Source organism: Aptenodytes patagonicus, chromosome 17, assembly GCF_965638725.1.
Source record: "Aptenodytes patagonicus chromosome 17, bAptPat1.pri.cur, whole genome shotgun sequence".
Taxonomy (NCBI): Eukaryota; Metazoa; Chordata; class Aves; order Sphenisciformes; family Spheniscidae; genus Aptenodytes; species Aptenodytes patagonicus.
The window spans coordinates 7252130-7279323 of NC_134965.1; the positions used below are offsets into that span (position 1 = coordinate 7252130).

Sequence of the window (27194 nt, forward strand, 5' to 3'; positions counted from 1 at the left end):
CGGTGGCGGCAGCGCTCCGCGCCCATTGGCCCGCGTGACGGGGGCGGGACGGGGCTGCGGAAGGACGGCGGCGCGCGGGGACGCCGCCAGGCGCGCGGGAGGACCGCGGCGGCGCGTGCAGGCGGCGCCTGGCAGCAGCAAGGCGGCCTTTGCAGCCCCGGGGATGCACCGCAACCCCACCCCTCCCTGCACCCCCCAAAACAAAGGAGGCGGAGGCGTAAAGCTCTGTCTAGTATTTTATTAGATTTTGTTTCCAATATGCCTGTATTGGAAGATTAGGAGACAAAAAAGGCACAAACTCACATTGAAAGAAACGACGAGATAATCTAACCCATTCTACAAAGAGTGTGTTGCCAAAGGAAAGAGCACGATGAACTCATCAGAACGTGTCAGGGAGGCCCAGCGGGGATGAACCCAGAAAGGTGCAGCGTGGGGGGGGGGGAGAAGGGGGGAGGCAAGCGGCCTCGCCAGCAAACCGGCCTGACCCGGGCTGCGGCGAGGTACCTGCCTCTGGACCCCCAAAAACCCACCCAGCGTGGATCGGAGAGAGGGTCACCATCGCCCTAGAGCAGACTAACAGCCCAGCGATAACCCCTCCGGGAACCAGCAGGTTGAGGGGTTCTTGCCAAAGCCAAGGAAAGATACAGCACGGCAATGCTGCGTGATCTTCGCTATGCTCACCAGCAGGAACCAAGATCGAGACCAAAAGGTCTTTACAGGATTTGTCTATCCCAAGGCTGAGGGATGCTTTCACTTTGGATTAAATTGGAAGGAAAGCAAGCAAGGGGCAGGGAGGGGGGAAGTATTCAGGCTGGAGTTCCTGCATTCCCCCCCCCCCCCCCAGTTTTTCCACTAATCAGGAAAGCTTTCTGTAAAAGCTCTTACTCTGAAATCAGAGGATCAAAAAAGGATTGCATGGTGGAATGTTACAATCTGCTTCCATAGCGATTAGTGTCATCGGATAGAAAGCCTCTTGGATAACACAAATTGAAAGAACAAGTGTGCTACGTGTATTCTCAGGTTGTCCTTAAGTGTAAGAATCCCTCAAAACATAACTGACAAACATGAACGGAAGTCAGTGCATAAATTCTCAGTTAAAAATACTTTAAACTGAAAGAACTATAAGTGGGGCCTACACTCCTGGAATACTTCTTGAACAGCTATAGAAGATGCCACAAAACATCCTGGTCCCAAATAGCCTCGCAGATTAAAATTTAGTTTCATCACCTATTTTACAATAAATTTGTTTTACTTCTGCCTGGCAAGATTGCTAAAAATCCCTCAAACCCCACCCCCACCCCGCAAAACAGTCTGAGGTCACTGAGAAGAGCCTGCCAGAGTTACTGGTACAATTCAGAGCTTATTGCACTTAGACATGAGTAAGGCAAAATAACAAACTAAAAAATAAAGGGATAAACTGCCCCCTCCCCAGAAACCAAACGCCATCCTCTCCCTCCAGAGCATGCCTCATCTTCCCTCACGCTGAACACAGTTCAGATCCCAGCACATACTTGTTCGGCAGGGCACGGGATCATTTCAGGATCTCCTGCTTGCGGGAATGTGAAGGGCTGAAGGAGTCGGATGTGTTACAGAACGCCAAAAAGACTCCTCAAAAGTGGTGATACGCCCACGACTGTGTTTGGCATTCAGTATTTCGTGTTAGTGCCGCCAAATACAGAAGTGGAAAATAAAGTGATTACTACTGGGGGGGGGGGGGGGAAGAAAAATTAAACATTGGGCCTTAGGCATAAGCAAAGAAATTGTTTTTTTTTCTCATATGTATTTAATAAAGCAGCATTTCTTTGATTCTGTTCTGCTTATTTGATTGTCTAAAGCTGATATCAACATAAGGATAGTTACAGTATTTGAGTTCATTAAATAACCAGAGCTCTTTGCATTGTTTAACAGTATCCTTTGTGATTTATAGTAACTGACAGATATACTAGAAAACAACTGTGGGTCTTTGTAAGTTGCTTTTTTATAGCTTGAAAGGAGATATTTTAGTCAGTCTTGCAATGGGAAGAATATTATTGCTGAGCAGAACCACCGACCCAGGCACCTGGATGTAATCAGATACCAAGACTTTTCTTGTACACCAGCTTTTGCTACATGCCAATTTGTCCAGGGAGAATCACATTATTATTAGTCAAAATAATTTTAGCTTTGTAAGTTATGGGAAGTCTTAGTAAATAAAGAACCAGGAAATTGCAACATACGTCAAGCAACTTTTCATAATGATTTTGTAAGACTGACACACACAGCTGAAGGACAACGTAGCTACATGGGCCGAAGGGACCACGTACCACTAAATTGAAACTCAACAGTTATGTGCTGAAGGCCCTAGCATGGGGACGCTGAATGCAGCTTCTGTGCAGTCTTTAATTCACGTGTGCTAAGACAGAACAAAGTAATGCTGTGCAGAAGCCACATATCACGATTCATCGCAGACCAAGAACTGTATCTGGCTACTCCTGATTATGTATTCAGATTACATGACATAAAATTTCTTACCCTGGGAGCAAGGGTCAGAGCATAGCATTTTGTGGAATAGTTTTGCACTCTAAAATACTGACAGTTTCCCTCTCCAAACAGACATTCAAAGAATGGTGAAGGGCTGGCCAGGAACAAAGGTGGCAGTTTATCCCACTTGGGGGAGGGGGGGGGGGGAGAAAAAAAAAAAAATATCTAAGTCACCACATCACAAGACTATTTTAGCTAAAAATGTCACTTGGAAATCAAACAGGGCCACATGGAAATTGGTCTGAACACAATGAAAAAAAAGGAGGGAGGAGTCGTAAATACAGCGATCTCTAAGTCACACGTCTCCAAGGAGCTACCTCCTTCATGTACGTGCTAACATTGGAGTGCTTAGTACCAGACGGTCTATTTGCTCACAATATTAAGGGGCATCTAGAATTAGCTATGGGAGATTTAAAATCGCCTGCCGATTGGATATAGAAAGGCTTGATCCAGAGATGGTCCGTCAGTCAAGAGTGTGGATTCCCCGGGCCTTCCTGATGACTGTCTTGCAAACTAAAATAAAGAGACAACAGGAAAACATTTTAGAACCACTTTGGAAGAGCAGTGTGCCAAAAGAAGTGTTAAACTGAACCTTCAGAAAGCAAATGTGAGACACACTGTCACCAGTGCAGACAATGGCAATACACCACTGCATCATTACATTTCAGCGCTAATCCTGAGCAGACATAGCCTAAAAATGACAAACAGAAATTGCAGTTTAAACAATCTAACAAGTCCAGAGGCTACAATACAATTGAGAAGATCACCAACCCATTTCTCTAAGAACCAGAGTAAATGCGAATGAAGAAGAAACTAAAAAGGTTTAAGTTGCATTAAAAAAATTAAAATACATCTATTGGAAGACACCCCTTCAGACACTCCCTCACCTTGTGTTCCCCACTTACCACTAAAGAACCAGCAGATAACAGAGGACAAGCAGAACAGTCAGTCCTTTGAAAGGCTGTGGTTCTGCCCCATCCCATTCTTTCCAAGGATAGCTAGGATGGCAGTTTACTGCCCTAGAAAAGCTGTGGCTAGTAACTGAACTTCTCTACATAAATGGACAATCACTTCTTTCTCCTCGCCTTCTTACTTCCCTAATACTATACCACATTTTTGTACAGTGTCTAAGAGAAACCCACCAAAACCAAACCCCAAAATGATTACACAACTTAACAGAATAAGGTTCAGTACTCTCAGCACTGCTTACAGGTTATCATCCAGCATGCTGTCTAGAATACAGCCTAGGGACTTGGCCAACAAAGGCAAATTCATGTATGCTCTCCAGTATGATAGTCCCTCCCCTGCCAAGTTAGCATACTCATAGTGAAATAGATGAAAAACAAGTCAAAAGCTTTAAAATTGTCATTGCTGCTTCTGCTGCAATGCGCAAGTGTTGCTCCAGGCCTTGGCCCATTAGTAAATACTGTTAACAAACAATGCAAGAAATACATTCCAAGCATATTTGCAAGGAATTTTCAAATTTCTGAACGTATTCTAAGTATTTGCAGGTCCAACTTACTCTTTCGGGACTGACAAAAGTTTCTCTGCAAGTCATGGAAAGTAACGCATGCGTTACAGAAATAAGAATAGCAGTAAAGTCTACAAAATGTTCTAACACATTCTTCTTACACTTTTCACTCCAACATTTCTTTAGAATAGTTCTGAAACAAGACAGTAAACTAACTCGTCAACCTGTCAGTGAAACAGGTGCACTATAAAAACAATTAATACCACAGATTTGCCTGCCAGAAGCTATGAACAGGATCGTTTCTTACCCAAATGTTTTTTTTTCCCTAAATATAGAGCAATACAGAGTTTTGTCAAACTCTTTTGATACCTACAGTGCACAAGGAAGAAGTCATGTTAGTCATCTGCAGCTGTCATTCCTTTCACTGGATCTTTTTCTCTCATCTGCAAGAGAAAACCCTATTCAAGTACCGATTCTCACATGATGTTATCTTAAAATGTATCAGCATGGAACACGTTAAGCTACCTCCTTTATGTAAGACACTGATTAGATCTGAGCATCCCAAATCAGTGTTTGTGAATATGCACATGCAGGCACCATTTTTGGTTAAACTGCAGGTCTGCTAGAGATCTGGAACCATTATCCAAAGGGCAGAGTGTACATGAAACTATAATGAAATACCCTGAGGCATGAAGGAAGAGAAGGGTGCAGCGCAGGACACAAATCATGGAACAATGTACTCATTATTACCAAGTTCGTGTTTCTCATAGTAAGAACCCTGTTACATACCCCCATTACCTGCTTATAATACTTAGAGCTAAAAATCCTTTTACTGAACTGGTCTTTGGAAACTAATGAGGACAAAAAAGACCATTCAGATTTGGGTAAAAGCTAACAGAAGATATTAAAGCGGTAAACGAATCACTGCCGCTCATACCCTCATTACCTGTGGTTCAATACATTTGTTGGCTCAACAACAAAAAGAAGGAGAAGTCCATAATGATTAGAAGGAGATGCCAGCACAACGGAGTCATAGCCAATCATTCAAACCACAAGCAGCATGACCTAAATAGCAGGACAATACACACCATGCTATGACAACGCAGCAGTATTTCCTCTCTCTACTGTACTGGATAGAAAGAGTTTCTCACGCAACCCACACCTGCCCTGCTTTTCCACTGACCTCATCCAGCTGTCTCTTGGTCTCCTCCTCCATCCTACGAATGTCCTCCATAGTCAGATCAACCCACTTATCAAGCCAGCAAAAGAGCTGCCGATGGAAGTTTGTGAAGAGACGCTTTTCTTGCTGCAAAAGGAGGAGGAATAAAACACACAAGCGAGCTTATGCATAGGGCAATTAATATGGATATAACTGGATCATAACAATTTTCAGAGATGTGTACACTGAAGAACCAGCTCCCTCACCCACCTTTTGTTATAGCTGCCACAATTGGAAACTGAAGCTAGCTAATTTTTATTCTTTTAACAGAATACCTAGAGCCTTGAATCCTCAGAGAAATGCATTTTTTTCCCCACGCCTAGACAGCAGCCTGCACAGTGCATTGAAAGAATTAGTGAATGCTTTAGTAATTTCCTTTGATTTGACAGTGTTGTTCTGACTGAATTAAGTGCTCCAGGTTGGGTTTACTTAGAGCACGATACTTGGCCTGAAGGTGCAGAAAAAAGGAGAAACAGAATAAAAGTATTTTAAAAATAATCCTTGACTCGCTAAAAACTGGAGGTTAGCAAGTGTAAAGGGTTGACATGCACCCATCTTGCTTTTTTCGTTTGCGGTGACCTAAAAAAAAGCCTAAACTTGTTTTCCACAGCTGAAAACCTTTCAGCAGAGGTAACTAATGTGCACAAGCTACTTCAAGTTAGGAGCGATTTATTTCCATTTTATAGGAGATAAGCTAGAGAAAAATCATTGTATTGGACAGGGGTATACAATGCCTCTTGGAAAGTTCTCATTAAGGAAGGACACTTCAGTTTTACCAATTATGGTTTCACATCGGATAACTTGGTCTCATCAAAAGCAGCTCAACTACTTTGACGCAAATGTGTAGCTGAAGAGACACTCAGAAAGGGATTCAAGACACTGCTTTGTTCAGGGCTTTTGTTACAGGTATTTGAAATCCTGCAGCAGCATGGTCATTCCCCCTTAGAGTTCTCTTCAGATTATATCACCAGAGAACTGCTTTTGCAGAAGCAGCACTGTAGTTTATCAATATTAACCATGGAGAAGTCTCCATGATCCAAAGTCATAGGCATTTTACGAACATGGCATTGCCTGGAAAATTGCACCTACTGATTCCGAGGTCTAGCATTCTGCTGCAGTTCATGGGTTATGAACTCTGCCACAGACAAAGCTCTTTTCAGGATACCAATTACTCATGTTTTAAGTTAATGAAGTTTCCCACCATCTGCTTATTTTTTAATCCAGGTTTTTCAAGCAGCAGACTGGGAGAGGAAAACATGACTAGAGCTCTAGAACTTGCCAGAAAGATCCTCAGCTGATTAAGATCAGATAACTGAAGCTGTAGCTATCTCCCCACAAAAACATGTCTTCCCCTTGACCAGAATAACCCTAGTATACACGCATTGTCTCATCATTCACAAATCAACTACCAAATGACTGCAATTCTCAGGCTGATCTATTAAACAAAGCAAAACAGCCAGTTTACCTTCATACATTAGAGTTAAAACGGTTCAACAGCCAATTCACAAAACAATATCAGCCAGCCCTGCCCTTGCATTAGCAGCAAATTAAATCCAACTTTAACTGATTGCAGTATATGAGGCAGAAGCCTTGACTGTATTGCTTGAGGTGACATGACTGGGTTTCAAGTTAACATCTCCAGACAGGATACACTATTAGAAGCAGCTGAGGTGCTAAAGCAGATGGGAGATGAAACATGCCTCATTTCCACATCTCTCCCCATCAGAGAGCTCACTTACCTTCTGTATAAAGTTCTCAACTTTATTCTGCAGACCCCACCACTTGAACTTGACTGTTACCAGTTTGTAAGCGCACATGTATGGACAATCTGTCTGTTTTCCCAGCTCCTTCTGCAAAGACAGAAAGACATTCACATCAGGACTCAGGTCAAATGTTCCCCAGGAAAGCAGCTCCTTCAGTCATAATTATGAAGTCTTTCCACAATTCCTCGCAATCATCTTGCATCCTTACACCTTGCCTATCTTTTATCGACAAGTTTTGTCACATCTTTGCTCACCCCTTTTCCAGGGTATTTAAGACCATGATGAAAATAGACCCTAGTTTCCTCCACAGGTGGCCTTCCCTCCATTTTGAGAATGGACCATTCCTTCCTCTCCTCTGTTCTCCATTTTTTCTTCCATTAAATTTGTGTCTTTCAGTATCTTCACTGTTATGCCATGGCTACTTAGTTTCCTTAAAAGTCTTTTGACAAAGTCCCTATCTAAAACATTTTGGAAATAGATTACATCATCTGAGTCATCTACATAATTATCAAGCCTTAAAGAAAGCTCCAGAAGGTTTGTAAGGTGGACATTCCTACTTCCTTTTACAGGAGCCATATCCACTCTTCCCAAGTGGATCATATCAACCCCAGCTTCTAAGTTTGCCTGCTAGAGATCAGACTTGCACACCCGTAGCTCCCCAGATCTCATTCAGGGCCCCTTTTAAAGGCTGGTATCATATCTGCACTTCTAGAGTCTTCAGATTCCAAGGATTTAAGTGAAAGGTTAAACACTGCTGCTCATAACTCAGCTATTTTATCTTTGAATTCTCCTGGGTGAAGCCTTGGGCTGAACACCAGACAGCTCTGGCAATTTCTTGGAACTCATTCTACCTATTTGTACCAAACTCTTCCATTTCCTTTAACTTCAGAACACATCACCAGCTGAGTTCTGTGTTTCCTTCTACAGAAGTGAATCCAATGTTTTACATATATGTCTGTGGCTCCAAGCCCCAATATCTATACTTCAGTCATGCAAGCTGATACAGTTCCGGAACTCACGCAATACACACCTTCCAGTTGGGACCCAGAGGTCCACGTCCAGTCTTGACAGATTTAAATTTTGCTGGATCTTCTTCTGCCTTGTAATCCTATTGGATAGACACACAAGGTTAAACACAAGTTATCCTACTGTTACCCAGCTGCTCACTGTCACAAAGGATTTATTTTTCTAGTGGGCAAAGACTAACCTCTAACTGCCTTCTCAAGAGCTACTGTTTTCAGACTTCAACATTAGGTCAGGCAGTCTTCAAGGAAACATATTTCTCCCCCCTGTGCTGTGTCCTAGACCTACATGAAGAAGTGGTAACAAGCTGATATGACCTTTGTAAGGACTCCTTTGGGATAAGACTATCAGAAGATCTGTAAACCCTCAAGACGGGTTTCCTGTAACCGCTCATTCTTTGGGAGGTAAACACTGCTGCTGCAGGAAATAGCTATGCTCTCTGGAGCTGCGGTATCTAGTATTTTTCACAGCACCGTATCAGTATGATGCTCACATATTGCACACTACAAAAAAAAGTACAGTCAAACTCGCAATACCACCAAAAAGAAAGAGGCATTAGTTATGCCCCCTATTGCACAGTAAATGATTTGCAGTATTCCCTTCCTGCACGTTGGATTAGGACCGGGGTGTGTACTCTACTCCTACCCCCAACACAATTAAAATGAAAACAAACTCAAATCATCATCAGTTTAGTGCCTAAAGTGATCAATTGGTAGTATCTTCTTCAGTAGTCTTCTGCTCCAGGTGAATTCTCCTTGCTCTCTGGCAGCTTTTAATTCAGAGTAGTTTGTATTTGCAGATACAGCTTAGTACCTGCCTAACCTATCAGAATCAGATGCTACTCATGTTCTACCAATTCATCTTTATTGGAAAGAAAAGCTAAAATAATACTAGTTCTGGTTTAATACCCAAGGCCAAATTTGAGAACAGGTAAATTAGTATTTCTGATACCATTCAAATATGGCTAAGTGGGGAAACTCAAACAACGTTCCATTTTTATATAGTTGGGTTTTTTTCCCAGTACAGTACAGAAACATCCCTTAGTTTCTTAAGTAACTGTAGTGATTCTTAGAACAAAGCATTAGCTACATGATTTCAAGATACACTTGTGAAGCCATGGGTCAGTTTCAAAAGGAGGCAGCTTAAAAAAGATCGTGTATGGAAAGGGCAGTGCCATTTCTTGTTATTCAAGCATTATAATCAGCTGCAGTGCTGTAGAACTACATATATACACTGTTACACGCACTGTAAGGCTAAGTAACACATCTGACAGACAGTATTGACATAGCTTTTAAAAGAGCTCTTCCTCTAGCTTGCTTAAACACTTTTAAGGAACACTTTCCTCCTCTTTCCATCCTCTCATTTGTCCTGTTACCTGTGACCAACCATCCCTGGGAACACTGTTTGTACACTATCCCTCTTTTAGCACAAGGCCTCCCACACCAGGGAGCTCTTACCCACCTACCATACCTTGGGAAGCACTTGACTCCGATCAGCAATGTCTATATAAATAGCTTCTACATTCTTCCATACATCTGGCTCCAGTTTATGAACCTGCAGTGAAAGTACAAGACTAACATAACTGATTCAACTACAGAACACTCCCATTCTAAGACTGTAAAAAAAAAAAACAGATGGAGATTGGACACCCAGTGTTGCCCTTCCATGTACAGAGAGTACACCATGGTAAACGCACAATACGAGATCTTCTAAAGAAGCAAAGGTGCTCACACAGAACAAGTGTTTTGGGGACAGTTTTATTCAGCATATATGAGAAGCCAATGGGAGGCAGTCTCTGCCTTGCTAGTGCGATAAGCATTTCAAATCCAGGAACGCAGCAAATAGACAGTTCCACACAGCGATTCTCCAATCTAGCATGGAAAGCAGCATTGTGACATTAAAGAGATGAATAAAACACACGACACAAGTACTTACATTCTCTTGTGTTCCAAGATCTGATTTATGCCAGGTTTCAATTTTGATCAGGAAGTCATCCTTCATATACTCATTCTGTCATCAAAATAAAGCTTCTTGTTATTCTTTGGATATATACCTTGTCTTCTTATTAGCTAGATAAGCAGTAGAAAGGCAACTCAAAGAATTATAACTTGACTGGGGTTTGACTTAGGGAACTTCAGAATTACCTGTAAACACATCATTGCTTTTAGAAAAATTGTTTGATCACTAAATACATAAGATCAAATAAACCACAAGCTGTTCACTGAAAAAACATAAGTTCCATTGTTTTAGTGAAACATTTGGAGTTTATAAATAGCTTTTTTTTTAAAGGACAATATCTGCCACTCTATTTAGAGTTTAGAAGAGGTAACATAACTAGGCAGAAATTGTCTTTTCAAAGAGATTATTGATCTAGCACTGAGTACACATTTGGAGGCAACTCTTGAAATGAATAACAATATTAAACTGATGTGTTGAGAGCTTTTGACACTGGAAAGGGAAGGGACAAGAAGCACAGTTCTGTCAAGTAAGCAAAAAACTTTCCATTTCTCATTATTACTGTGAGTAGAAAAGGACTTCCAAAGGTAACCCTATCCTCCCTCAAGGGAGTAGAAACAAAAGCACAAGCCAGTGAAACACTCAGCATGTAAAAAGGAAATATCAAATTCAGAAGACAGATTACTCAAAGGGGCATAATGGTATGAGCTAACGTTCTTTTAATCAGTTTACCTAGGCAATGGCACATTCCCATGTGTAAAGCTGAGCATTGCTGCAGTAAAGAAAGGTCTCTGTCCCTAGTTACAAAGCGTTTGTGGATATGCCACAGTTGGTAAGGGGGTTTAATCTACGTGATCTTCCAATGACAAAAGCTAAAGTGCCTTTAGTTCAGGCTAAAGAGCTTCTTATACCCAGAACACTTCATTTCAGACATCACATGTTTCCATAGATCATCAGTAAAAGCAATACTTACTGTAATAACTGGTCCAAGAAATCAACACATGAAAAGAAAGAGATACAGTACTTTAGTGGAAAAAGAATGTACAGCAACCATCTCCCTCCTCCCCCTATTAGCAAAACAGGGACAACTTCAGCTTCCCGGGGGCTGCTGATACTACTGAGGAAAAAAACCCTGTAAGTCGATAAAAACCAGCTAACTTCACCCCCTTCTCCTCTGGAAATTCTCAGACCTGGAGAAACCCAGAGGTGCAACAATTAATTATGTACTGCCACTTCTGCTCTCTGGACTCCAGCCAGCTGGATCAGAAGATGGAATAAGTATGTTCAGCTGGCGGCATTTTACCAATCCTTTCTCAGCTTGCAGATAAGAAACCTCTCCATAGTTCTGAAGCAAACACATGCTGGATTTCAGGCCAGTGCAGACCTCATCACTCCTGCATGCAGTAACCAGACCCTCTGCACCTCTACTGCTCATGGTAACTAAACTCCCTGGATAGTAAGGCTCAATTATTCAACACAGAAAAGCAATTAAAGATCCTGTAACAGTCAGCATCTGTTCTACCTGAGCCATCAGAGTACGTTAGCAATTCTACTCTAAGAATAAGGATGTCTGAAGCTAGAGTTGAACTTTGCTGGTTTGTTCTGAAGTTTAACATGAGGACTTTACTAGGAAGCAATTTTGTTTTAAAGGTACTATTACAATTTGTGAGTTTCCAACCCAACATCCTGTAGACAGTACCATCCCTTATCACCTATCATGCACATCCAGCCACCTTAATTGCCTACTGCTGGGCCTTGGACTGCTTTAAACCCCTAACAGTTTGAAAATTGCTTTTTACAGCGTTTTACAGAAGGCTAATTATTTAGAGTGACATATTGGGGTGGAGGGAGAGAACAAGCAAGAATAGCTGAGGCTAATTTTTAAAAGGCTGAATTTCTTCTCAAAGAACATTTCATTATTTCTGCAAGAAGGAGTTTTTTTCTGCTAGTCCACACAAAACACTGAATAAACCAGTCGTAATTATAAACCAGAGCCTTCCCACCTTCCCATGACAAAACTGCTTTTCCATGACTTATGCACCATGACTATGCAGCTGCCTTAAAACAGGTTCCTTCACCTTCCTAATTTCTTCTCTGTGGGGAAGACTCCTCATTTGTAAAGCAAACAAATTAATCCCTTTAGAAATGTCCATTAAAACTTAGATGCTCAGCTTGCTACAAATTACGGCCTGCACTTGAGGCGTTACAGCAGCAACTCCTACACATTTCAGCTGCAGTTATAACTTCTCAATTTCTTGACATTTGGCCACAGGCATTTCATGCCGACACCCAGAAGAGTGGAACACACATCAAATTGCTTTTCTAAAAACATTTAAGCGACATTAATATTTAAGTCGGACTGCAGAAAAGAACCAAGAACACTGTTCTCCTTGGCACCAGCCCACAGTTATAACTATTAGGCAATCCTCACTTCATTTTTACTGTAGAAGTTGTAAATGCATACAACGACAATCTCATTTACAGTTCATACTCTCAAAGGAGCAAAGCAAGCCGTCCATTCAAAGTACATAAAACCAACATATTACAGCACAAACAAGTGTGCAGAATTGCAGGAAGTTTTAAGCTAGGCATTTAAATTCTCTCAATCTTCAGTACTTCTCTGATAATTGTATATAATATGCATATTAAAGTAATAATTGAGCTTTTCAAGAGGAGATATAGGGAAATGTAAGCAGGATAATCTCGTATAATTAAAAAAAAAAAACCACGATGCATAATTAACTAAAAGTACTGCTTTATTCAAACTTAAAAGGCTCTGTGTGATAGCTGACAATGCAAGTAAGCAGTGCTCCAGAGAGCAGCACACTAATATCACCTTGGAACAGGAGGGCACAGGCAGAAGTACCACTAACTCCTACACAGTCAAGCCAGGTTTAGTTCTTACTAAAGAACTGTCCCTGGCTCTTAAGTTTCAAACTCTAGCGAGAGGACTGAAAGCCAGCATGGCATTTTATGTTGCACAAAGATTCAGATGGGGCCATCCAAGTCTTCTCACATAAGACCAAAATGTCCGAGCGTGTCCCAAAGTAAAACGATAATGCACAAGGCAGCCTACACCACATACATGGGTTCTTCCCTCCTGCCCAGTACTAGCAAGTGAAGGTTTCAGCAACTTTTCTGAGCTTTTCTTGATTCACGTCAGGCTGGCAGATTCTCTAAACAGATTTGTCAGCCTCCGCATAAAAACTGCCTTCTGCTCCAACCCCCACAACAAAGCACTTTCTATCTCATATTATATTGGTGTTTATTACAGTTGAGGTTTTTTTTTTTGGTCATGTTATCCTTTCTAGCATACCAAAATCTGAAATTTCGACTGTGTTGGAAAGCCTTCTACTTGATTTTAGTATCACATTTTTTCCACTTCAGTAGAATGTTAGCAGTGTGTAACTGAAGGATAAGCAGCTAAGAGTGACAAAACAAGCTAACTCCATACCTTTGTTTCAGAAAATCGGTGGAGAAGAAAAAGAGGAAAAGGAAGATACAGCTATGCATTATGTCTAACAAAACCTACTGGAGTCAACTTAGTCAGATCTGTTTCCACAATTTGAAGAATTAATGAAAGAACTGTTTGCGTTTAAACCAGTTCAGTGTACTTAACATGGAAATAAATTAGACATTTACTAGCTAATTTAATTAATATGCAGCAAGAAAACTGCATGAAAATGAGAAAGATAGGATGTAAATAACTTAGTTTCAGCATCTTGAATTATGTGACACATTAAAAACTTATTCTGCAGTTGATGATGACATTATCTGAATTTTGTATTTGAAGTATCAATTCCACTAGAATGCTGCATGTAATTTCATGTTCTGAAGTAACATTATCCTCCCCCACTGCAAAGCTTTTTCCTCTTTTAAAACGCTTCATTTAAAACTCTCTTAATTGTTGAAAAATACATTTTTCTATATTGAGTTTCAAGAACAGTTGGAATATTTAAGTTTACAGTTCCCATAGCAACTGTACCACTACCAAATAGCAGAAAATGTATCCTTCAAAGATACAAACAGCATAAAAGACAGCCAAAAATACTACGTAAGTTTGGAGGCAAAGTCAAATTCACAGTTCCTACAGCAACAAAGACCAGAAAAACAGTAGTGGTTAAACATTGTGGCTGATAACTTCAGTGAGTAAATAAGATAATAAACACTCCTGTAGAAAATTAGTTTGACATTATTTCACCACTTTGCGCAGCTTCCAGAGCCTCACCCCAGACTTTACAGATGGATTGATTCACTTTACACTTGTTGGATGAGATTTGGGTATCTGTGTCAAGGCCCCAGCCCAGAAGCAACTGTAGCATTACCTGTTCAGCCTTCACTAACCTTGGATACTGCAGTTGAGCAAGTATCAATCGCGTAACACTGCTGCTCCCATCAAACTGCACTAAGCAAGAGGCAACCAAGATCCTCCCTGTTCCCCTCTTGCATCTTCCATTTTTTTCCCCACCAAGCTATGCTGCGCTTGAGTACATAAAATCATCCCTCATACATTCATTTCACTAATGTTACGCATCTGTTCCTTTAGTAGGGCTAACATCCGTTTCTTGGTCTGTTCTTTTCCACCGTCATTCATTAGCAGCACATCAGACAAGGGCATTTCTTTTAACTCCACAGCACTATATTTTGCTTTTCTTGACCACAGAAAGGGCTTAGAGAACAGAAGTCTAAGGTAAGAGCTGAAACAGCTTCCCCACTGGTTGCCTCATTCATTACCCCCTCCTACCCTTCCCCTCGCCCCCAAGAAACCAAAAAGCCAGCAAGCCACAGTCCTTCTCCATGCACTCACCAGTTCTGCAGTAGGGATAGGCATTCCATGCTTTTTCATGTATATTCAGAGCTCCTTCAGGGGCCAGCATTCTCACAAATGTTGGCACTTTGCTGCAGAATTTGGAAATAGGAAGGCAGGCATTGATAAGAACTACATGTAATGAGAGCTATGGCCCAGACACTCTGAGACAGGCAGAGTATCACCTGAAATGCAAACGCTAGAGTCTCGCACATGTGCACATTGGTGGAATTGGTGGGGTTCTCCTCACCCCTAGTACGACGATTTCCAGAGACTGCTGAATTGGACAGGTTAATCTAAACCTTCTTTACATAACGAAAGGAAAGAAAAAAAGAAGGAAAAAAAAAGGAGGCTGAAAACAGGTTGAAATCTAGGAGGCATTTTGCTCTTTAGCCAAATTCAAGTATCAAAATACTGGGTAACAGGATCATATTTGCTTTGAAAAGCTCAGAGCCAGATTTTCTTGGGACAACAGCCACTTTTACAGGGGTGGACAGGTATACCAGTGATGCGCACTTCCAGCTGTACCATGTGCCAGCTGCTGTTATACTCCTGTCTTACCTCCATGTCTTTCAGCCTTTACATAATCTGTGATTTACACAGATGCTGCAAGCCTATTGCATCTTCCTCCAGTTCCTCTTGCCCAGCTCTGGGAATAAAATGTTTCACATACCTCTGTAAGTGGTAGATCTTGTGTGTGTACTGCCCACGCTCTCCATCTCTTTCATAGGGTTCGTTCACCAGGACCTCCACTCCTTCACCTCCACCAGTTTCATTTTTACTGGCTTCTGCCACAGAATACAGCTGTCCCACTTGATACTAAAGAAGTTAAAGACACATTATTGTGATAGCTATAATTTAGCAGAAGTAATAACTTTACCAGAAGAAGCCAAGGATAAATTCATTATCTAGGGAGAAGGCAGAGAAAAGGACATCCACTTGCGTGTCCAGATAAGCAGCTCACTTAATTTCATTTTGATACAGAAAGCTTGAGTGGTAGTTAGGAGGAAAGCACTGCCAACAGGATAGTTACCTTTAACCCTTAAATCTCAAGCTCCAAACCAACACAAATTGAGGAGAAAGTAAAACAGATTTACGTTGACGCTCCAAAGGAGCGTCAGGACAACATTTAAAGAAAATGCAGGAGAATGCAAAATCCATTGTTTTTCAATCTTTTTGGCACACAAGTGTCCCACTTGTTCAGGTCAAATGGAGAATAACGCACTGCCAGTCCTAAATTAATAAGCATACAGTACTTTATCCAGAAGAATCCCAAAGAACTTCACATGAAGTTTTTTGACAAAATGGCAGCATTATTTCCCAGGAATCACTCAAACTACTTCATACTATACAATCTCTTTCATAAGAAGCATGCCCAAATGTTACACAGGGAAGAGCAGAGGAAAAATCAAGAATATGAGCAAAACAGAACATTCTTCTCTGCAGAAGATGTAATGCTAATATACTCTTGCCTCTGGTAGCTAAAAAAGGGGATGCAGAGCTCAAAAGAAATATGATCAAATGAAGAAAATTCACACAGGGCTCTTTGAGGTGAAGTTAGATGAGCAGACAAGGTTTGAGGACAAAGAAGCTAAAGCACTAAGTCAAAAGGAAGTGTTCAAACCTAACAGAGTTAAGTCTTCAGAACTGAAAGTGAGCAAAACAGCAACTGTTGCCAAAGGCAGTACAGAGAGGCAGTCTGAAAGGGTAATCCACAAAGCATTAGGCATCAGAAGTGCAACGATTAAAAAAACCCAACACCAAAACCCCCAAAAAACTCCAAAACATAACTACAAAGCAATGGAACACTGTTTAGGCCTTCTTCCTTCTCCCCAGCATTGGGCTGCGCATCAGAATCGGGAATAGCACTTACCACTCCCTACACTGAAACCCAGGCTGGAAAAGCGGAATACTGCTCAGAGCTGACAACCCAGGAATACTTCACTGGGCTGGTACATCTTCAACAATGAAGGAAGATTTCTACAGTGGTTAAATTTTGTTGTCAGAGCATCCAAAGTAAAAACAGTACCCAAGCTCTGTGGTGTTTTGTACCATCTGGTGCTAACACAGACCAATAAAAAATTTATTCCTATTGGAAGAGTAGCAGATGATAAGCCAAAGTAATAAGGCTAGATGTCCTGGCCTCAGTTAATCTGGGGCAGGGCAAAAAGCATACCAGAGGGATTTAAGTAAGTGCACTATACAGTCTCAAGTTCAACACATAGGCATATTAAGTAAGCCTGACTACCTGTTAGACTACCCCTGCACAAAACAAACCAAACAGCCATCCAGTAAAAGTAATCTTTAAGAAAAGCAATCTACAGACCACTTTTGAGCTAAGAGCAACAGCTCTGCTGGTTTTCTCCAGAAGGTACTGGCCCAGGTTACACAACCACCCCTCACTTGGCTGGACAGTTCCTGCACTGTCACCAGCAGATTGCATTTCAGCCTGGATTTGGGGCTGCAATACAACTCCCTGCCTTCTGACATTTCATACACTACATTGCTTTCCTTATGACTCCCTACAGAGGACCCATACAAAACAGAATACTCACCTCCCTCCAGAAGAGCAAAACATGAGAGTTGTGAAATCTTACAAGCAAGTTGATTTAGTAGAGTAAGAGCCACATGTACACTCACAGAGAAGAGAACTTATCATGAGTTTGGCAACTACAGCATTAGAGGGGAGGACTGAATGGCTTTGACTGCTTTGCAGCAAGTCTCAGGACAGGTCTCCAGGGGCACAAACTAATTCCTCTTAGTAACACTCTCTCATTCATTCCTTCTCCCTTTTAAATACGTGGGTCAAAGTTCAGACACTAAGAAGATAAGCCCTTTGGTTTGGCATCTTCACCATTTAATCTTCCCTGTTATTTCTGATCCTTTAATCGCATTGATAAAAGAGGAAAAGGCCCAAATAAAACTGTCCCAATGAACAAAAGCCACAGCATCTGCCTGCAAAAGTTAACAGAAAAACAGATTCTGGCTCCGTGAAGTCCAAAGTGTCAGGCAGACCCATCCTTGCAGACCTGAGAGCTCCCAAAAACCTCCTTCTCTTCTGCAGGAAGTTATTCCTCTTGATCTGTGCCACAACACCTCTTATACAGCTGACAGCATATCTTCATTACACCAAACTTCTTTCAGAAGGCCTGATCTCAGTGTAGCCATCTTCAAGAACAGTTATTCTCCTGAAAGCAGCTTTTAACACAATTAATAAGAGTCCTTTGTGTTTGGCAAGCTCCTTCCCATGTGAGAGGAACAAAGAGGCAGCACAGAATGTGTACACACAGCTCTAACCCATACCAGCATTTCAAAGTGGCAGCTGGCAAGACACCCACACAGCCGCTCAAGTCCGCCCTCTCAAAGTTGGCAGTGTGCAATGTGATGTTGGTCACAGTATGAGTAAAGGTTAGCACCCAAGATACAACAAGGTTTTTTTCTTTTTGCTCCCTGCAGTGCGACAATGTATAAAACAACACAGGAGTACAGCTTGCAGCCTGCACTTGAGCAGGACCACATTTTGGCAGAGTTTCCTAGTAGAAGACAGTCTGCTACAGTCTAACTCCTACATCCCAGCCTTCAAGTTTTAGTCATCACCAGGGCTTCTCCTCCACCGTTTTGTTCCCATCTTAGCAGTTACTTGGCTAACTATTCAGCATTGATCCCTTTATTCATCAAGTCACATCTCCACAACGCCTTCCTGATCACTGGTTTTCTCTTGAATTCCTTACTATTGGTTAAGCTCCATTTGCTAGGGCTGAGAGGACTGAACACACAATCCCTGGCATAACAAAGAATGACACAGAAGACTCCCTCAGCCCTACTACAATGCCTCAAAGTCACAATTAATTTCATTCTCCATCTTACGCATTAGCATCAGACTTTTGGCAGCAATTTACATGCTGAAGGCGTGAACTCTCAAGTCTTTAGAGCAAAAATTCCTCATATTAAAGTGAAATCAGAAGTCCTTTTGCTAGCCAGAGATGCTTAATGAGCAGCTACGTGGTCAAGAGCCACAAGAAGTCTCCAGAGCCCTATTTAAGAGTTTTGTGCACATGGAAATCCTTGAAAGCAATGAAGTTGTAACAGCTGTTTTGTAGTACAGACAGCAGTGTAGTGACTAAGTGATGCACAGATGTGTCAGCATCTTTCCACACAGGAAGGGGGATGAAGCAATAAACAAACTTAAAGCAGTAGTCATCCTTTGAGTCAATACTGGAAATAACCTTTCTTCTTAAGCATGCCTTTAAAACTACCATATCACATAAATACATATGCAAAGCTAAGCGAACTTAAGAACTCTTTCCACTTCGGGAACTGTTTCCTGAAATCTGGCCTATCACATGAGAACCACCAGACCTTGAAAAGGGGCATAATTCAGGGGACATGGTGACAATATGCAAGTTTGAGGAGAAATTAAGTTTGGTCAAGTTGGCGGTCTATCCACAATCCAAGCACATTAAGGTGTTCTCTCTAGTATTTTTGTTCCTTCTCTTCTAATGTTTATTTGCTCTTCACTTTATAGACTTTTCATTAGGTTACTCAACTCTCTGGAACTCCTCCGATCCAGAGGAGAGGAATACACCTTCTTAAACAGATGACCCCAGGGCATCCTCAGACAAGGAGGTTGCTAGAGATCGACAGATTTACATACCGCCCAAAACCTCAATTTTCCACACAGGCAGCCTACATGCAAGGCTCAGACATGCCTGGCACTGAACAGCCAGCCAGGGAGGGAAAAGACCATAGTGAGGGATTCGCTTTAACTGGATGAAGGTTAATCCTAGTATCAGAGAACTCAGAAAAACCCTGTGCTGGGTTCCATCCAGTCTAACCCCCTCAAAGAAACAATCTGTATACTGATGCTTTGACTTTCTCTTTACACAGCTTGATACCTACGAGGCATATCACTACGAGGCAGGGCTCCTGCTGTTCACGCTAAGGTCTTCTGTTTATTGAGCTCTGGAGTACCTAACCATTTATCCATAACTTTCTCTAACTTGCAAGTTTGCATCCTTTGCTTACTTGCTAAAGCTTATCATGTTAGTCCTTTCTTTGTCAAGGAATTCCCCACACAAGTAGCACTCAGGCACAATAAAAGATCCAAGCATACCTACTCTAATACTTTAGTCGGACTTCTGTTAAAACTGCTTGAAACAGATTCATGCAGAAAGCATATAATCTACAGGTAAGGAGTAAGCAACAGAGAAACTTTTGGCATTAACAGTCTCATTAACATAGTACATAGACCTAAAAACCACTCTCTGATCAGAGGTCTCGGTTTTCCATCAGCATGCGATGCCTGTCACAGCAGAATGATGCACAGGAACAAGGAACTCAGCTTAGACATTGCTTTTCTTTTACTAGCCAGTCTCATGGCCGCAGGAATACACACTATACCAAGTTCTAAACTGTGTCCTGTCAAAGGAGTAGGGAGTTATAAAAGGGATATGCTTAAAACAGTGCTGCCACGGTCCAGCTCACCACTGTCTCTGCCACAGTAGCTGCTATATTCAGGAGAAAGAAAAATGAACAAGAGTGCTGTTATCGCAGCTTTCCCTAAGAGTTAGAACACGCCCTTGATCAGAGCTCACAAACCGAAGGCTTACAGCCAAGGATCACAAGAAAAAAAAAAAAAACAAAACATCCAGAAGAAGGAATCTACTACAGGAATGCTATAGACTCAGTCAGTTCAATTTCTCATCTACCTTGCTAGTATGAACATTAAAAACTTGAAAACATTTATATGGTCAGATTCTCTGCAAGAGCGCTGTTCAGTGCGGAAGGGAGGAAGGAAAGATAAGCTGCAACTCCCGGAGAAAACAGCAGGGAATCAGCCACAGACTTTGCACAGCTATTCCATGGCCAGTTTGGTGATCAAAATGACCGTCTCCATTATAAACTACATTTCTTCTCTCAATTAGAGCTTTACCTAAACAAAAAGAAAGTTTTCTTTCTGCAAAAGCTGGAGAAGACCGGTCTAAAGAGTCCTAAGGAAGATATACACAATCTTTCTTTTGCCACACCAGCCTCACAAATCAGAAGAAATCGCTGCTCTTTGTCTAAGAGTTTAAAACAAAAGAGTTCCAGCAAAACACAGTTTAAAGGGTAATTTAAATTTGTACTAAAGCTTCCTCTTCATGTTAAAAAAAAAAAGAGAACAATAGTATTAATCAAAAGGAAATTGCACTTTAGAACAGCCTGACAAGTCAAGATTTGTAATCAACACATCTGAAAGAACTTTATAGGAGAGAGTATCAGTACCCTCAGGCTTAAAGAAATTCAATTATGTGGTCAAAATGATGGTGAATGAGTAACAGCACACAGGGATCCTGAAGACAGCTATATCCTTCTCTTGCATTTCCCAGTTTTTGTTCATACAAACTGCTTTGATCACAAGTTTATTTACAGTCCTAAAGAAAGCAAGCAACAAGAAAAGGACTTACCTCCTCCACAGACACAGGCAGGATAACGCGGCTGAAAGAGAATACAGAAACAGAAAGTTAACAAATATCACTGCAGCTGCAAAACTTACATGACACATTCCTCACAGCAATGGCTACACAGCTCTCCTCTCTCCCCAATATTCCAGCACCCACCTAGTGCTAGCATCCCTAGCACTTATTCTTTAGTCCCAAGACTATTTATACAATAGCCTCAAAGAGAATCAATACATGATATAGCATAATTGCAATCCTATACTAAAACTGTATAATTCTCATAGACCCTTACTGGTAATATCTTACCAGCCTACAAATCTACACAGCATCAAAACAGTTGCATGTTCCTTCTCACCACATCCTTTCAACAGTCACATCTTATTTCTCATCAAGTTGTTGTATAGCATTGCTATGTGCTTCAACAATTTTGCAGAGATCTGTGATAGTCACAAGCCATTGCAAGATTTGTTTATGTCCTATCCAGTAGGGAAGAACTCTAAATAGAGAACTATACGGAAGGCTTTCTCAGAGTTGACTGTGAAGGAAGGTGTTGCCATTTCTATACGAGAGTCACTTTTTCTCCCATTGTGGTTTCCTGAATGCCTCTTAGAATCTACTGACTAGACTACAGAGCAAAACCTGCCAGAAGTCACACTGAGATTTTTTTTAAAAAAACAAGAATAAAACTAAGTTTAAAGCTGATAAAGACGCATGCATGTTAAGGCCTTCAAAAATATTATATATATATATATCTCCAAAACTAGATTTGTATTTGACCTCTGCTTTCAGTAAGGATGATGTTGAAACAAGGAACCAAAGCAAGGTACAGATATGAAATGGATATGGCTACTGTGGGTGGAAGAATTCCCAGTTCTTTGAGAACTAGTCTCAAAGAAATTAGGATATAATGGGATCAGAAAAAGGTCCTCTTTAGTAACAAACCGATTTTAAAAAGCAATACTGGTGAAAATTGATTTTTTTTTTCTGTGCTAGAGGAATGTTACCAATAAGATACCACAGGACAAACTGTAAGAGGGGCAAAAGTTTACAGATTATGCAAGATTACTTATGACAGCAATGCTTTATGCTGGCTGCAAAGTACTGCAGAAAGAGCTACTGAGAACCGCAGATGAAGTTCAGTGTTGATAAAAGCAGAATAATGCATGATAGGCACTCGTTTTCCCCAAACACACGGGGTTAATGAGCCCCAAATTAGCTATCGCCCACAAATATCTTGGTGTCCTTATGGAAAAGCAACTGGAAACATCAGCTCAGCGGCAGTTCAAGAGCAAACACAACATCAGAAATTGGAACACAATACGTACACACACGCACAAAAAAAAGACAGTTATGCCACTATAATCTCTCATGCAGCAACATCTTGAATATTCCATATAGTTCTGATCACCTCATCTCAATGAGGATACAGAACAAGTGAAGGAAGGCAAAAAAGATGCTCGGAGATCGGAAAAAGCTTCTGTGTGAGAAGAAATTAGTTAGACCAGGCTTTTCAGCTTGGAAGAAAAAACCGCTAAAGGGTTAAGATATGGTAGAGCATTAGAGAGTCATGAATGGTGTGAAAAAGTGAATGGAGAAGGAACAATGACTATGTCTTACAACAGAACAACTCAGGACAGAATAAAAATCATTAGGCAGCAGATTTAAGACCAATCAAGTGTACTTGCATACTTAAGTTATGAGATTCCTTGCCAAACACAAGAAGTATAAGCAATTTTAAAATGGGACTTGATCAATTTGTGGAAGTCCGTATGCCACTTACTGGTAGGATATACTGAAAAACAATCATTCTACTCAGTATTTATATACTGTTTCCTAAAAATACCTGCTAGAAGGCAAGATGGAAGAGGACCTTTGGTCCAATTCAGTATGGTATTCCTCACGTAAGGGAGAACAAAAAAAAGAAAATGGATTTCCACAGGTACACCATGCCATCAAGCATGACATTAGGTTAGTTAACTGGATAAAACTGCAGTAAGAATGAAAAGAGGGATAGGATGATAAGAAAAGGCGAAAAACCAAGAAACAGGGAAGAAACAATGGCTTTGGAACGGAGCTCAAGTATTTTTCTTTAGAAAGCCCGGCGTAAAAAGATTGATGTAAGCTGATGAAATTCCATTTAAGAAACTGGAAGACACTAGATCTGAATATTATCTCAGAGTTCAATGTTCCTGAACGGAGAAACAGAAACACAAAGAAGTTAAATAGTTTACAATTCGTTTAGCCTAGCAAACAAAGAATGCGGGGGATGACTAACACTTACAGGTAGTCAAGTGATAAAGGAGGAGGAGGGAAGACTACTCTAGAGGATCCAGAGGAAAAGCTTCCAAGGAGCGGCAACGGGAACAAAGACTCCTAACTTTGGGATAGAACTTGATCAACTTCTAAGAAATTATACGATGTGGTTGCCTGCCATATCAAAGGCCTGAAAACGATAAATAACACTTAAGATTCCTCCTAGATAGAAATCTGCCTCAAATGACAGCAAAGGGAAGTACAGCTGCAGAGGAGGTCAGTGTCATTATCGTCACTTCACAGGAAAGGGAAGTGAGTCTCTACGCTCTGATTCTCCTCAAGGTCTTCCGATGTAGTTTAAATAAAAACGGGGAGAGCAAGCAAGACCTCAACCAGCATTTACAAACCCTGCAACCAAAAAAATACAATCAAACGAACAAACAAAAACCATGCAGCTTATCTGTAGTATGGATAGGTAGAAATGAAAGGTAAGTCTGAAAGACTGATAGGACGTCAAATGAAAACGTTAAAGCTATCACTACATAACCATCAGTAGAAGAAACTGTACAGAAAAGATGATACACATTGTCTGACAATAAAAGATGTGACATCGGGTTTTTGTTATATTGCTCTATTTCTGTAACATCTCCTAAAATACCTATGGAGCACATAATAATACCCATTTGATTTAGTAGGGAGGATGTGACAAGGGGTCACAGAGATGGAAGAATAATCTGCTCAGATGACACGCCATTACAGCTCACTTATATTTTTACCACCTAGACTAGGTAGGCAGTGAGGTACCTGTATGCAGTGTTGGGGCAACCAGAACTAATAAAACAATAATAGCAAAGTACTTCAAATATCCAGGGCACGCCAAAACAAGTAGTTTCTATCTGCCTTAAACAACTGCTTCCTGGAACATGAGATTTAGTCAAAAACCATCTCAAACAGCATGTAAAATGGGCAACTTTCACATACAACATCAAGGAAGATTTATACCAGAACCAATACAGTGGCACAACTCAGAATGTGCAACTGTTAGAGCTAGTTGGGAATCCCAAGAAGTCAAAAATAAATGCTCATTTCTAAAGTACAGTAGCACCCTTGACTGTCCTTAGAGCCCATATGTCTTAATAAAAACACAAAGGCAAGAAAAGAAACAGGACAATACAGCTAATGACAAGACTTAAAAGGTTTGGTGACCCTTCTGAAAACAGAAATGGAAACCTGTAAAAAGAAACAAATTTAGTAATTCTGGTCTTTTAATCTTTAGTCTTAACATTTACACTTCACATTTTGTTTTCTGGAACAGGCAGTGTAAAAGACCAGTAGATATGTTGATTTGGTGAAGTAAATGATAGTATCAAGTAAAATGACTTTTGGAAGTGATGCACATCAAAATGAATTTTTCATACTCTCAGAAATCTGAAAATTCAAAGTACATATGTTCCCATCTTTATGAGATGCCCTGTAGGTAGCATAGCTCACTGGCAAGTGAGCTTTACTGCAGTACAGGGCAAGAGATTGTAAGCAGAAGCATGAAAAAGATACATGAATGTGAATAGAAATAAACCAGACAGGTGCTGTAAAAGTACATTAACCAACTAAATTAATAGGAAAATATCAACAAAACAGATGTTATAGGAGAACAAGTTAATTATCTTTTCATGCACCTGAAACTAAGCACTTAGCCCAGGCTTCTGTCTGCTATCCAGTTTAACAGTACAGAAGGCAACGGTGTCTCTGTGTTACAAAGACCAGCTCTGCTGCTGCTCTTAAATTCTACACCCCTACTGTTGGATAAAAAGAGCAAGTGTTTAAGGATTGGTGAAAAAAAAATAAGTTAATCAAGATTAAAGACAACTACAACGATCAGTACAACCCTCAACATAGTTTTAATATATAAAACCACACCATGGTCCATGATCTGGCAAAGTAATTGCTATAAGGAGGACACTGTCAAGTAGGTAAACACGTCTAAGAGAAGACCTGAAAACCCACTTTATCATCGGGATCACAGCTATCTTCTATAAGGGGGGGGAGGGGGGGGGAAGCCTCTTCCATCAGTCAAAAGAAGTTTAAAATGATAGAATGCACTTAAGAATGCACTTAAGTCAACCTTAAGAATTCAGTTAAGAAATATGTGCAGTCGTATGCAGAGCTTGAAGACACCTAGCCAAAGTGCACCGGTCCAAAAGAGCATACCACGTTAGCAAGCATAAAGCAGCTGAACGAAAGGCTATGAAAAACGATGTGACTAATAGTTACACACACACACTCGATCATGACCGATCGTCCAGCCTGTTTTCCACCCCTTCTTCCCCATTATGGGGCAGAACAACCGCAGCAGCCTCAGGGACAGCAAAGAACTCCAAGGTGAGGTTTCCACATCAAAAAATATTGTGGAGCTATCTTATTTCTGGCACATTCACTCTTGTTGGACTCTCTGCTTAGAAATTACACAGCAAAAGGAGAGGAGGGGGATCAAAACCAGGCTCGCCACTTAGCCCTGTTACAACGGGAAGGGGGCAAGATGCCACCGCCTCCCACAGAAACCTCTGTGCATTGACCCGGCGGCTCCCAGCCGGGGTGCGAGCCCAGCTCCCGATTCCGCCAAGGCCCTTAGCGCCATCAGTCCCCCCCCCGGGCCACCGGGAACACCCGCCCCCCCCTCCTCAGTGCGGAGCCGGCGGCGAGGACAAGGGGCCGGGGAGGCCACGGGGGGCACAAACCGGGCCGCCCGCCGCAGGGCTCCCCAAGCCGCCCGGCCGGGCACCGGAGAGCCGCAGCGGCGGTGCGCAGAGAGGGGGACAGCGGGAGGCCGGTGCCCGCCGGTTGCCCAAGCGGAGGGTGCCGCTGGCAGCCGCCGGCTCCCGGGGCTCCCCCACCCCGCCGCCGCCGTGACCTTCACTCCCGCCCCCACCGGCGCCGCGGCCCTCGCACAGCGCTCTCCGCTCCCTCTCCGCGACCCGACGCCGGCCGCAGTGCAGGGCAAGGCCGGGCCGCCCCCCGCGGCTGGTCGCCGCACCAGGCCCGGGCGAGCGCCGCCGGGAGCGGACGGGGGTGACCGGGGCACGGCCAGAGGGGTGAAGGGGGGGGGAAGCTCCCCGCACTCACTATTCCTTGATGAGCACCATGGCGGCGGCGCCGCGAACCTCCCGCCCGGGCCGGCCCCGCTGAGGCTGACAGGCGCCTCCCGGCCGCTCCGCTGGACCGCGCCGCACCGGGACGGGGGGGGGGGGGGGCCGGGGCGGCGGGAGCAGGGGCGGGGTGTTTCTGCGGCAACGGCTGCGTCACGGCGCCACGCAGGCGTCCTTACCTCAGCAGCGCGCGCGCCGCGCGGGAGGACGTTGACCGCGGGGTGAGGGCGGGGGAGCGGGCGCGAGACCTTCCCGCCTTCCGCGCCGGCGGGCGCGAGCGTTTCCCTCAGCGCGCTCCCGCCGCTGTCCTCCCTCAGCCCGGCCTGAGGGAGACGCGCTCCCCAGCACCAGCACCTACACGCTCACCCCTCGGGGGTTGTGGCACGTTTAGTCAGTAGCTAAGAGCCCCTCTTGCTTTCGGAGGATGGGGAGGAGGGCTGGCAAACGACGCGGGTATTAACGCAAATAGCTAGGGGATGAACCAAGGCTGCAGTCAGATGGGGTAAGCACGTATTCTGGGAGCGGGGCTCCACCTTGTCACCAGGTTATGATTTGCAGCGTTTTCAGGTCCTCTTTCATTTTCAGCCACCCAAGCTGTA

At 42.4% G+C, this 27194-nt stretch overlaps 1 protein-coding gene across 1 annotated transcript; it reads right to left on the minus strand.

Annotated features, from left to right (window-relative positions):
• Nucleotides 1-223: 223 nt before the first annotated feature.
• PITPNA (phosphatidylinositol transfer protein alpha) lies at nt 224-26667 on the minus strand. The gene is made up of 12 exons (XM_076354267.1): nt 26573-26667; nt 21206-21236; nt 15433-15578; nt 14760-14851; nt 12358-12365; nt 9932-10006; nt 9467-9550; nt 8004-8081; nt 6950-7060; nt 5175-5297; nt 4365-4434; nt 224-3033 (listed from the first exon to the last, which is right to left on the minus strand). Exons 1-11 carry the CDS (start codon nt 26590-26592, stop codon nt 4387-4389), a joined length of 816 nt encoding a protein of 271 aa, XP_076210382.1. The 5' UTR covers nt 26593-26667; the 3' UTR covers nt 224-3033; nt 4365-4386.
• Nucleotides 26668-27194: the final 527 nt, after the last annotated feature.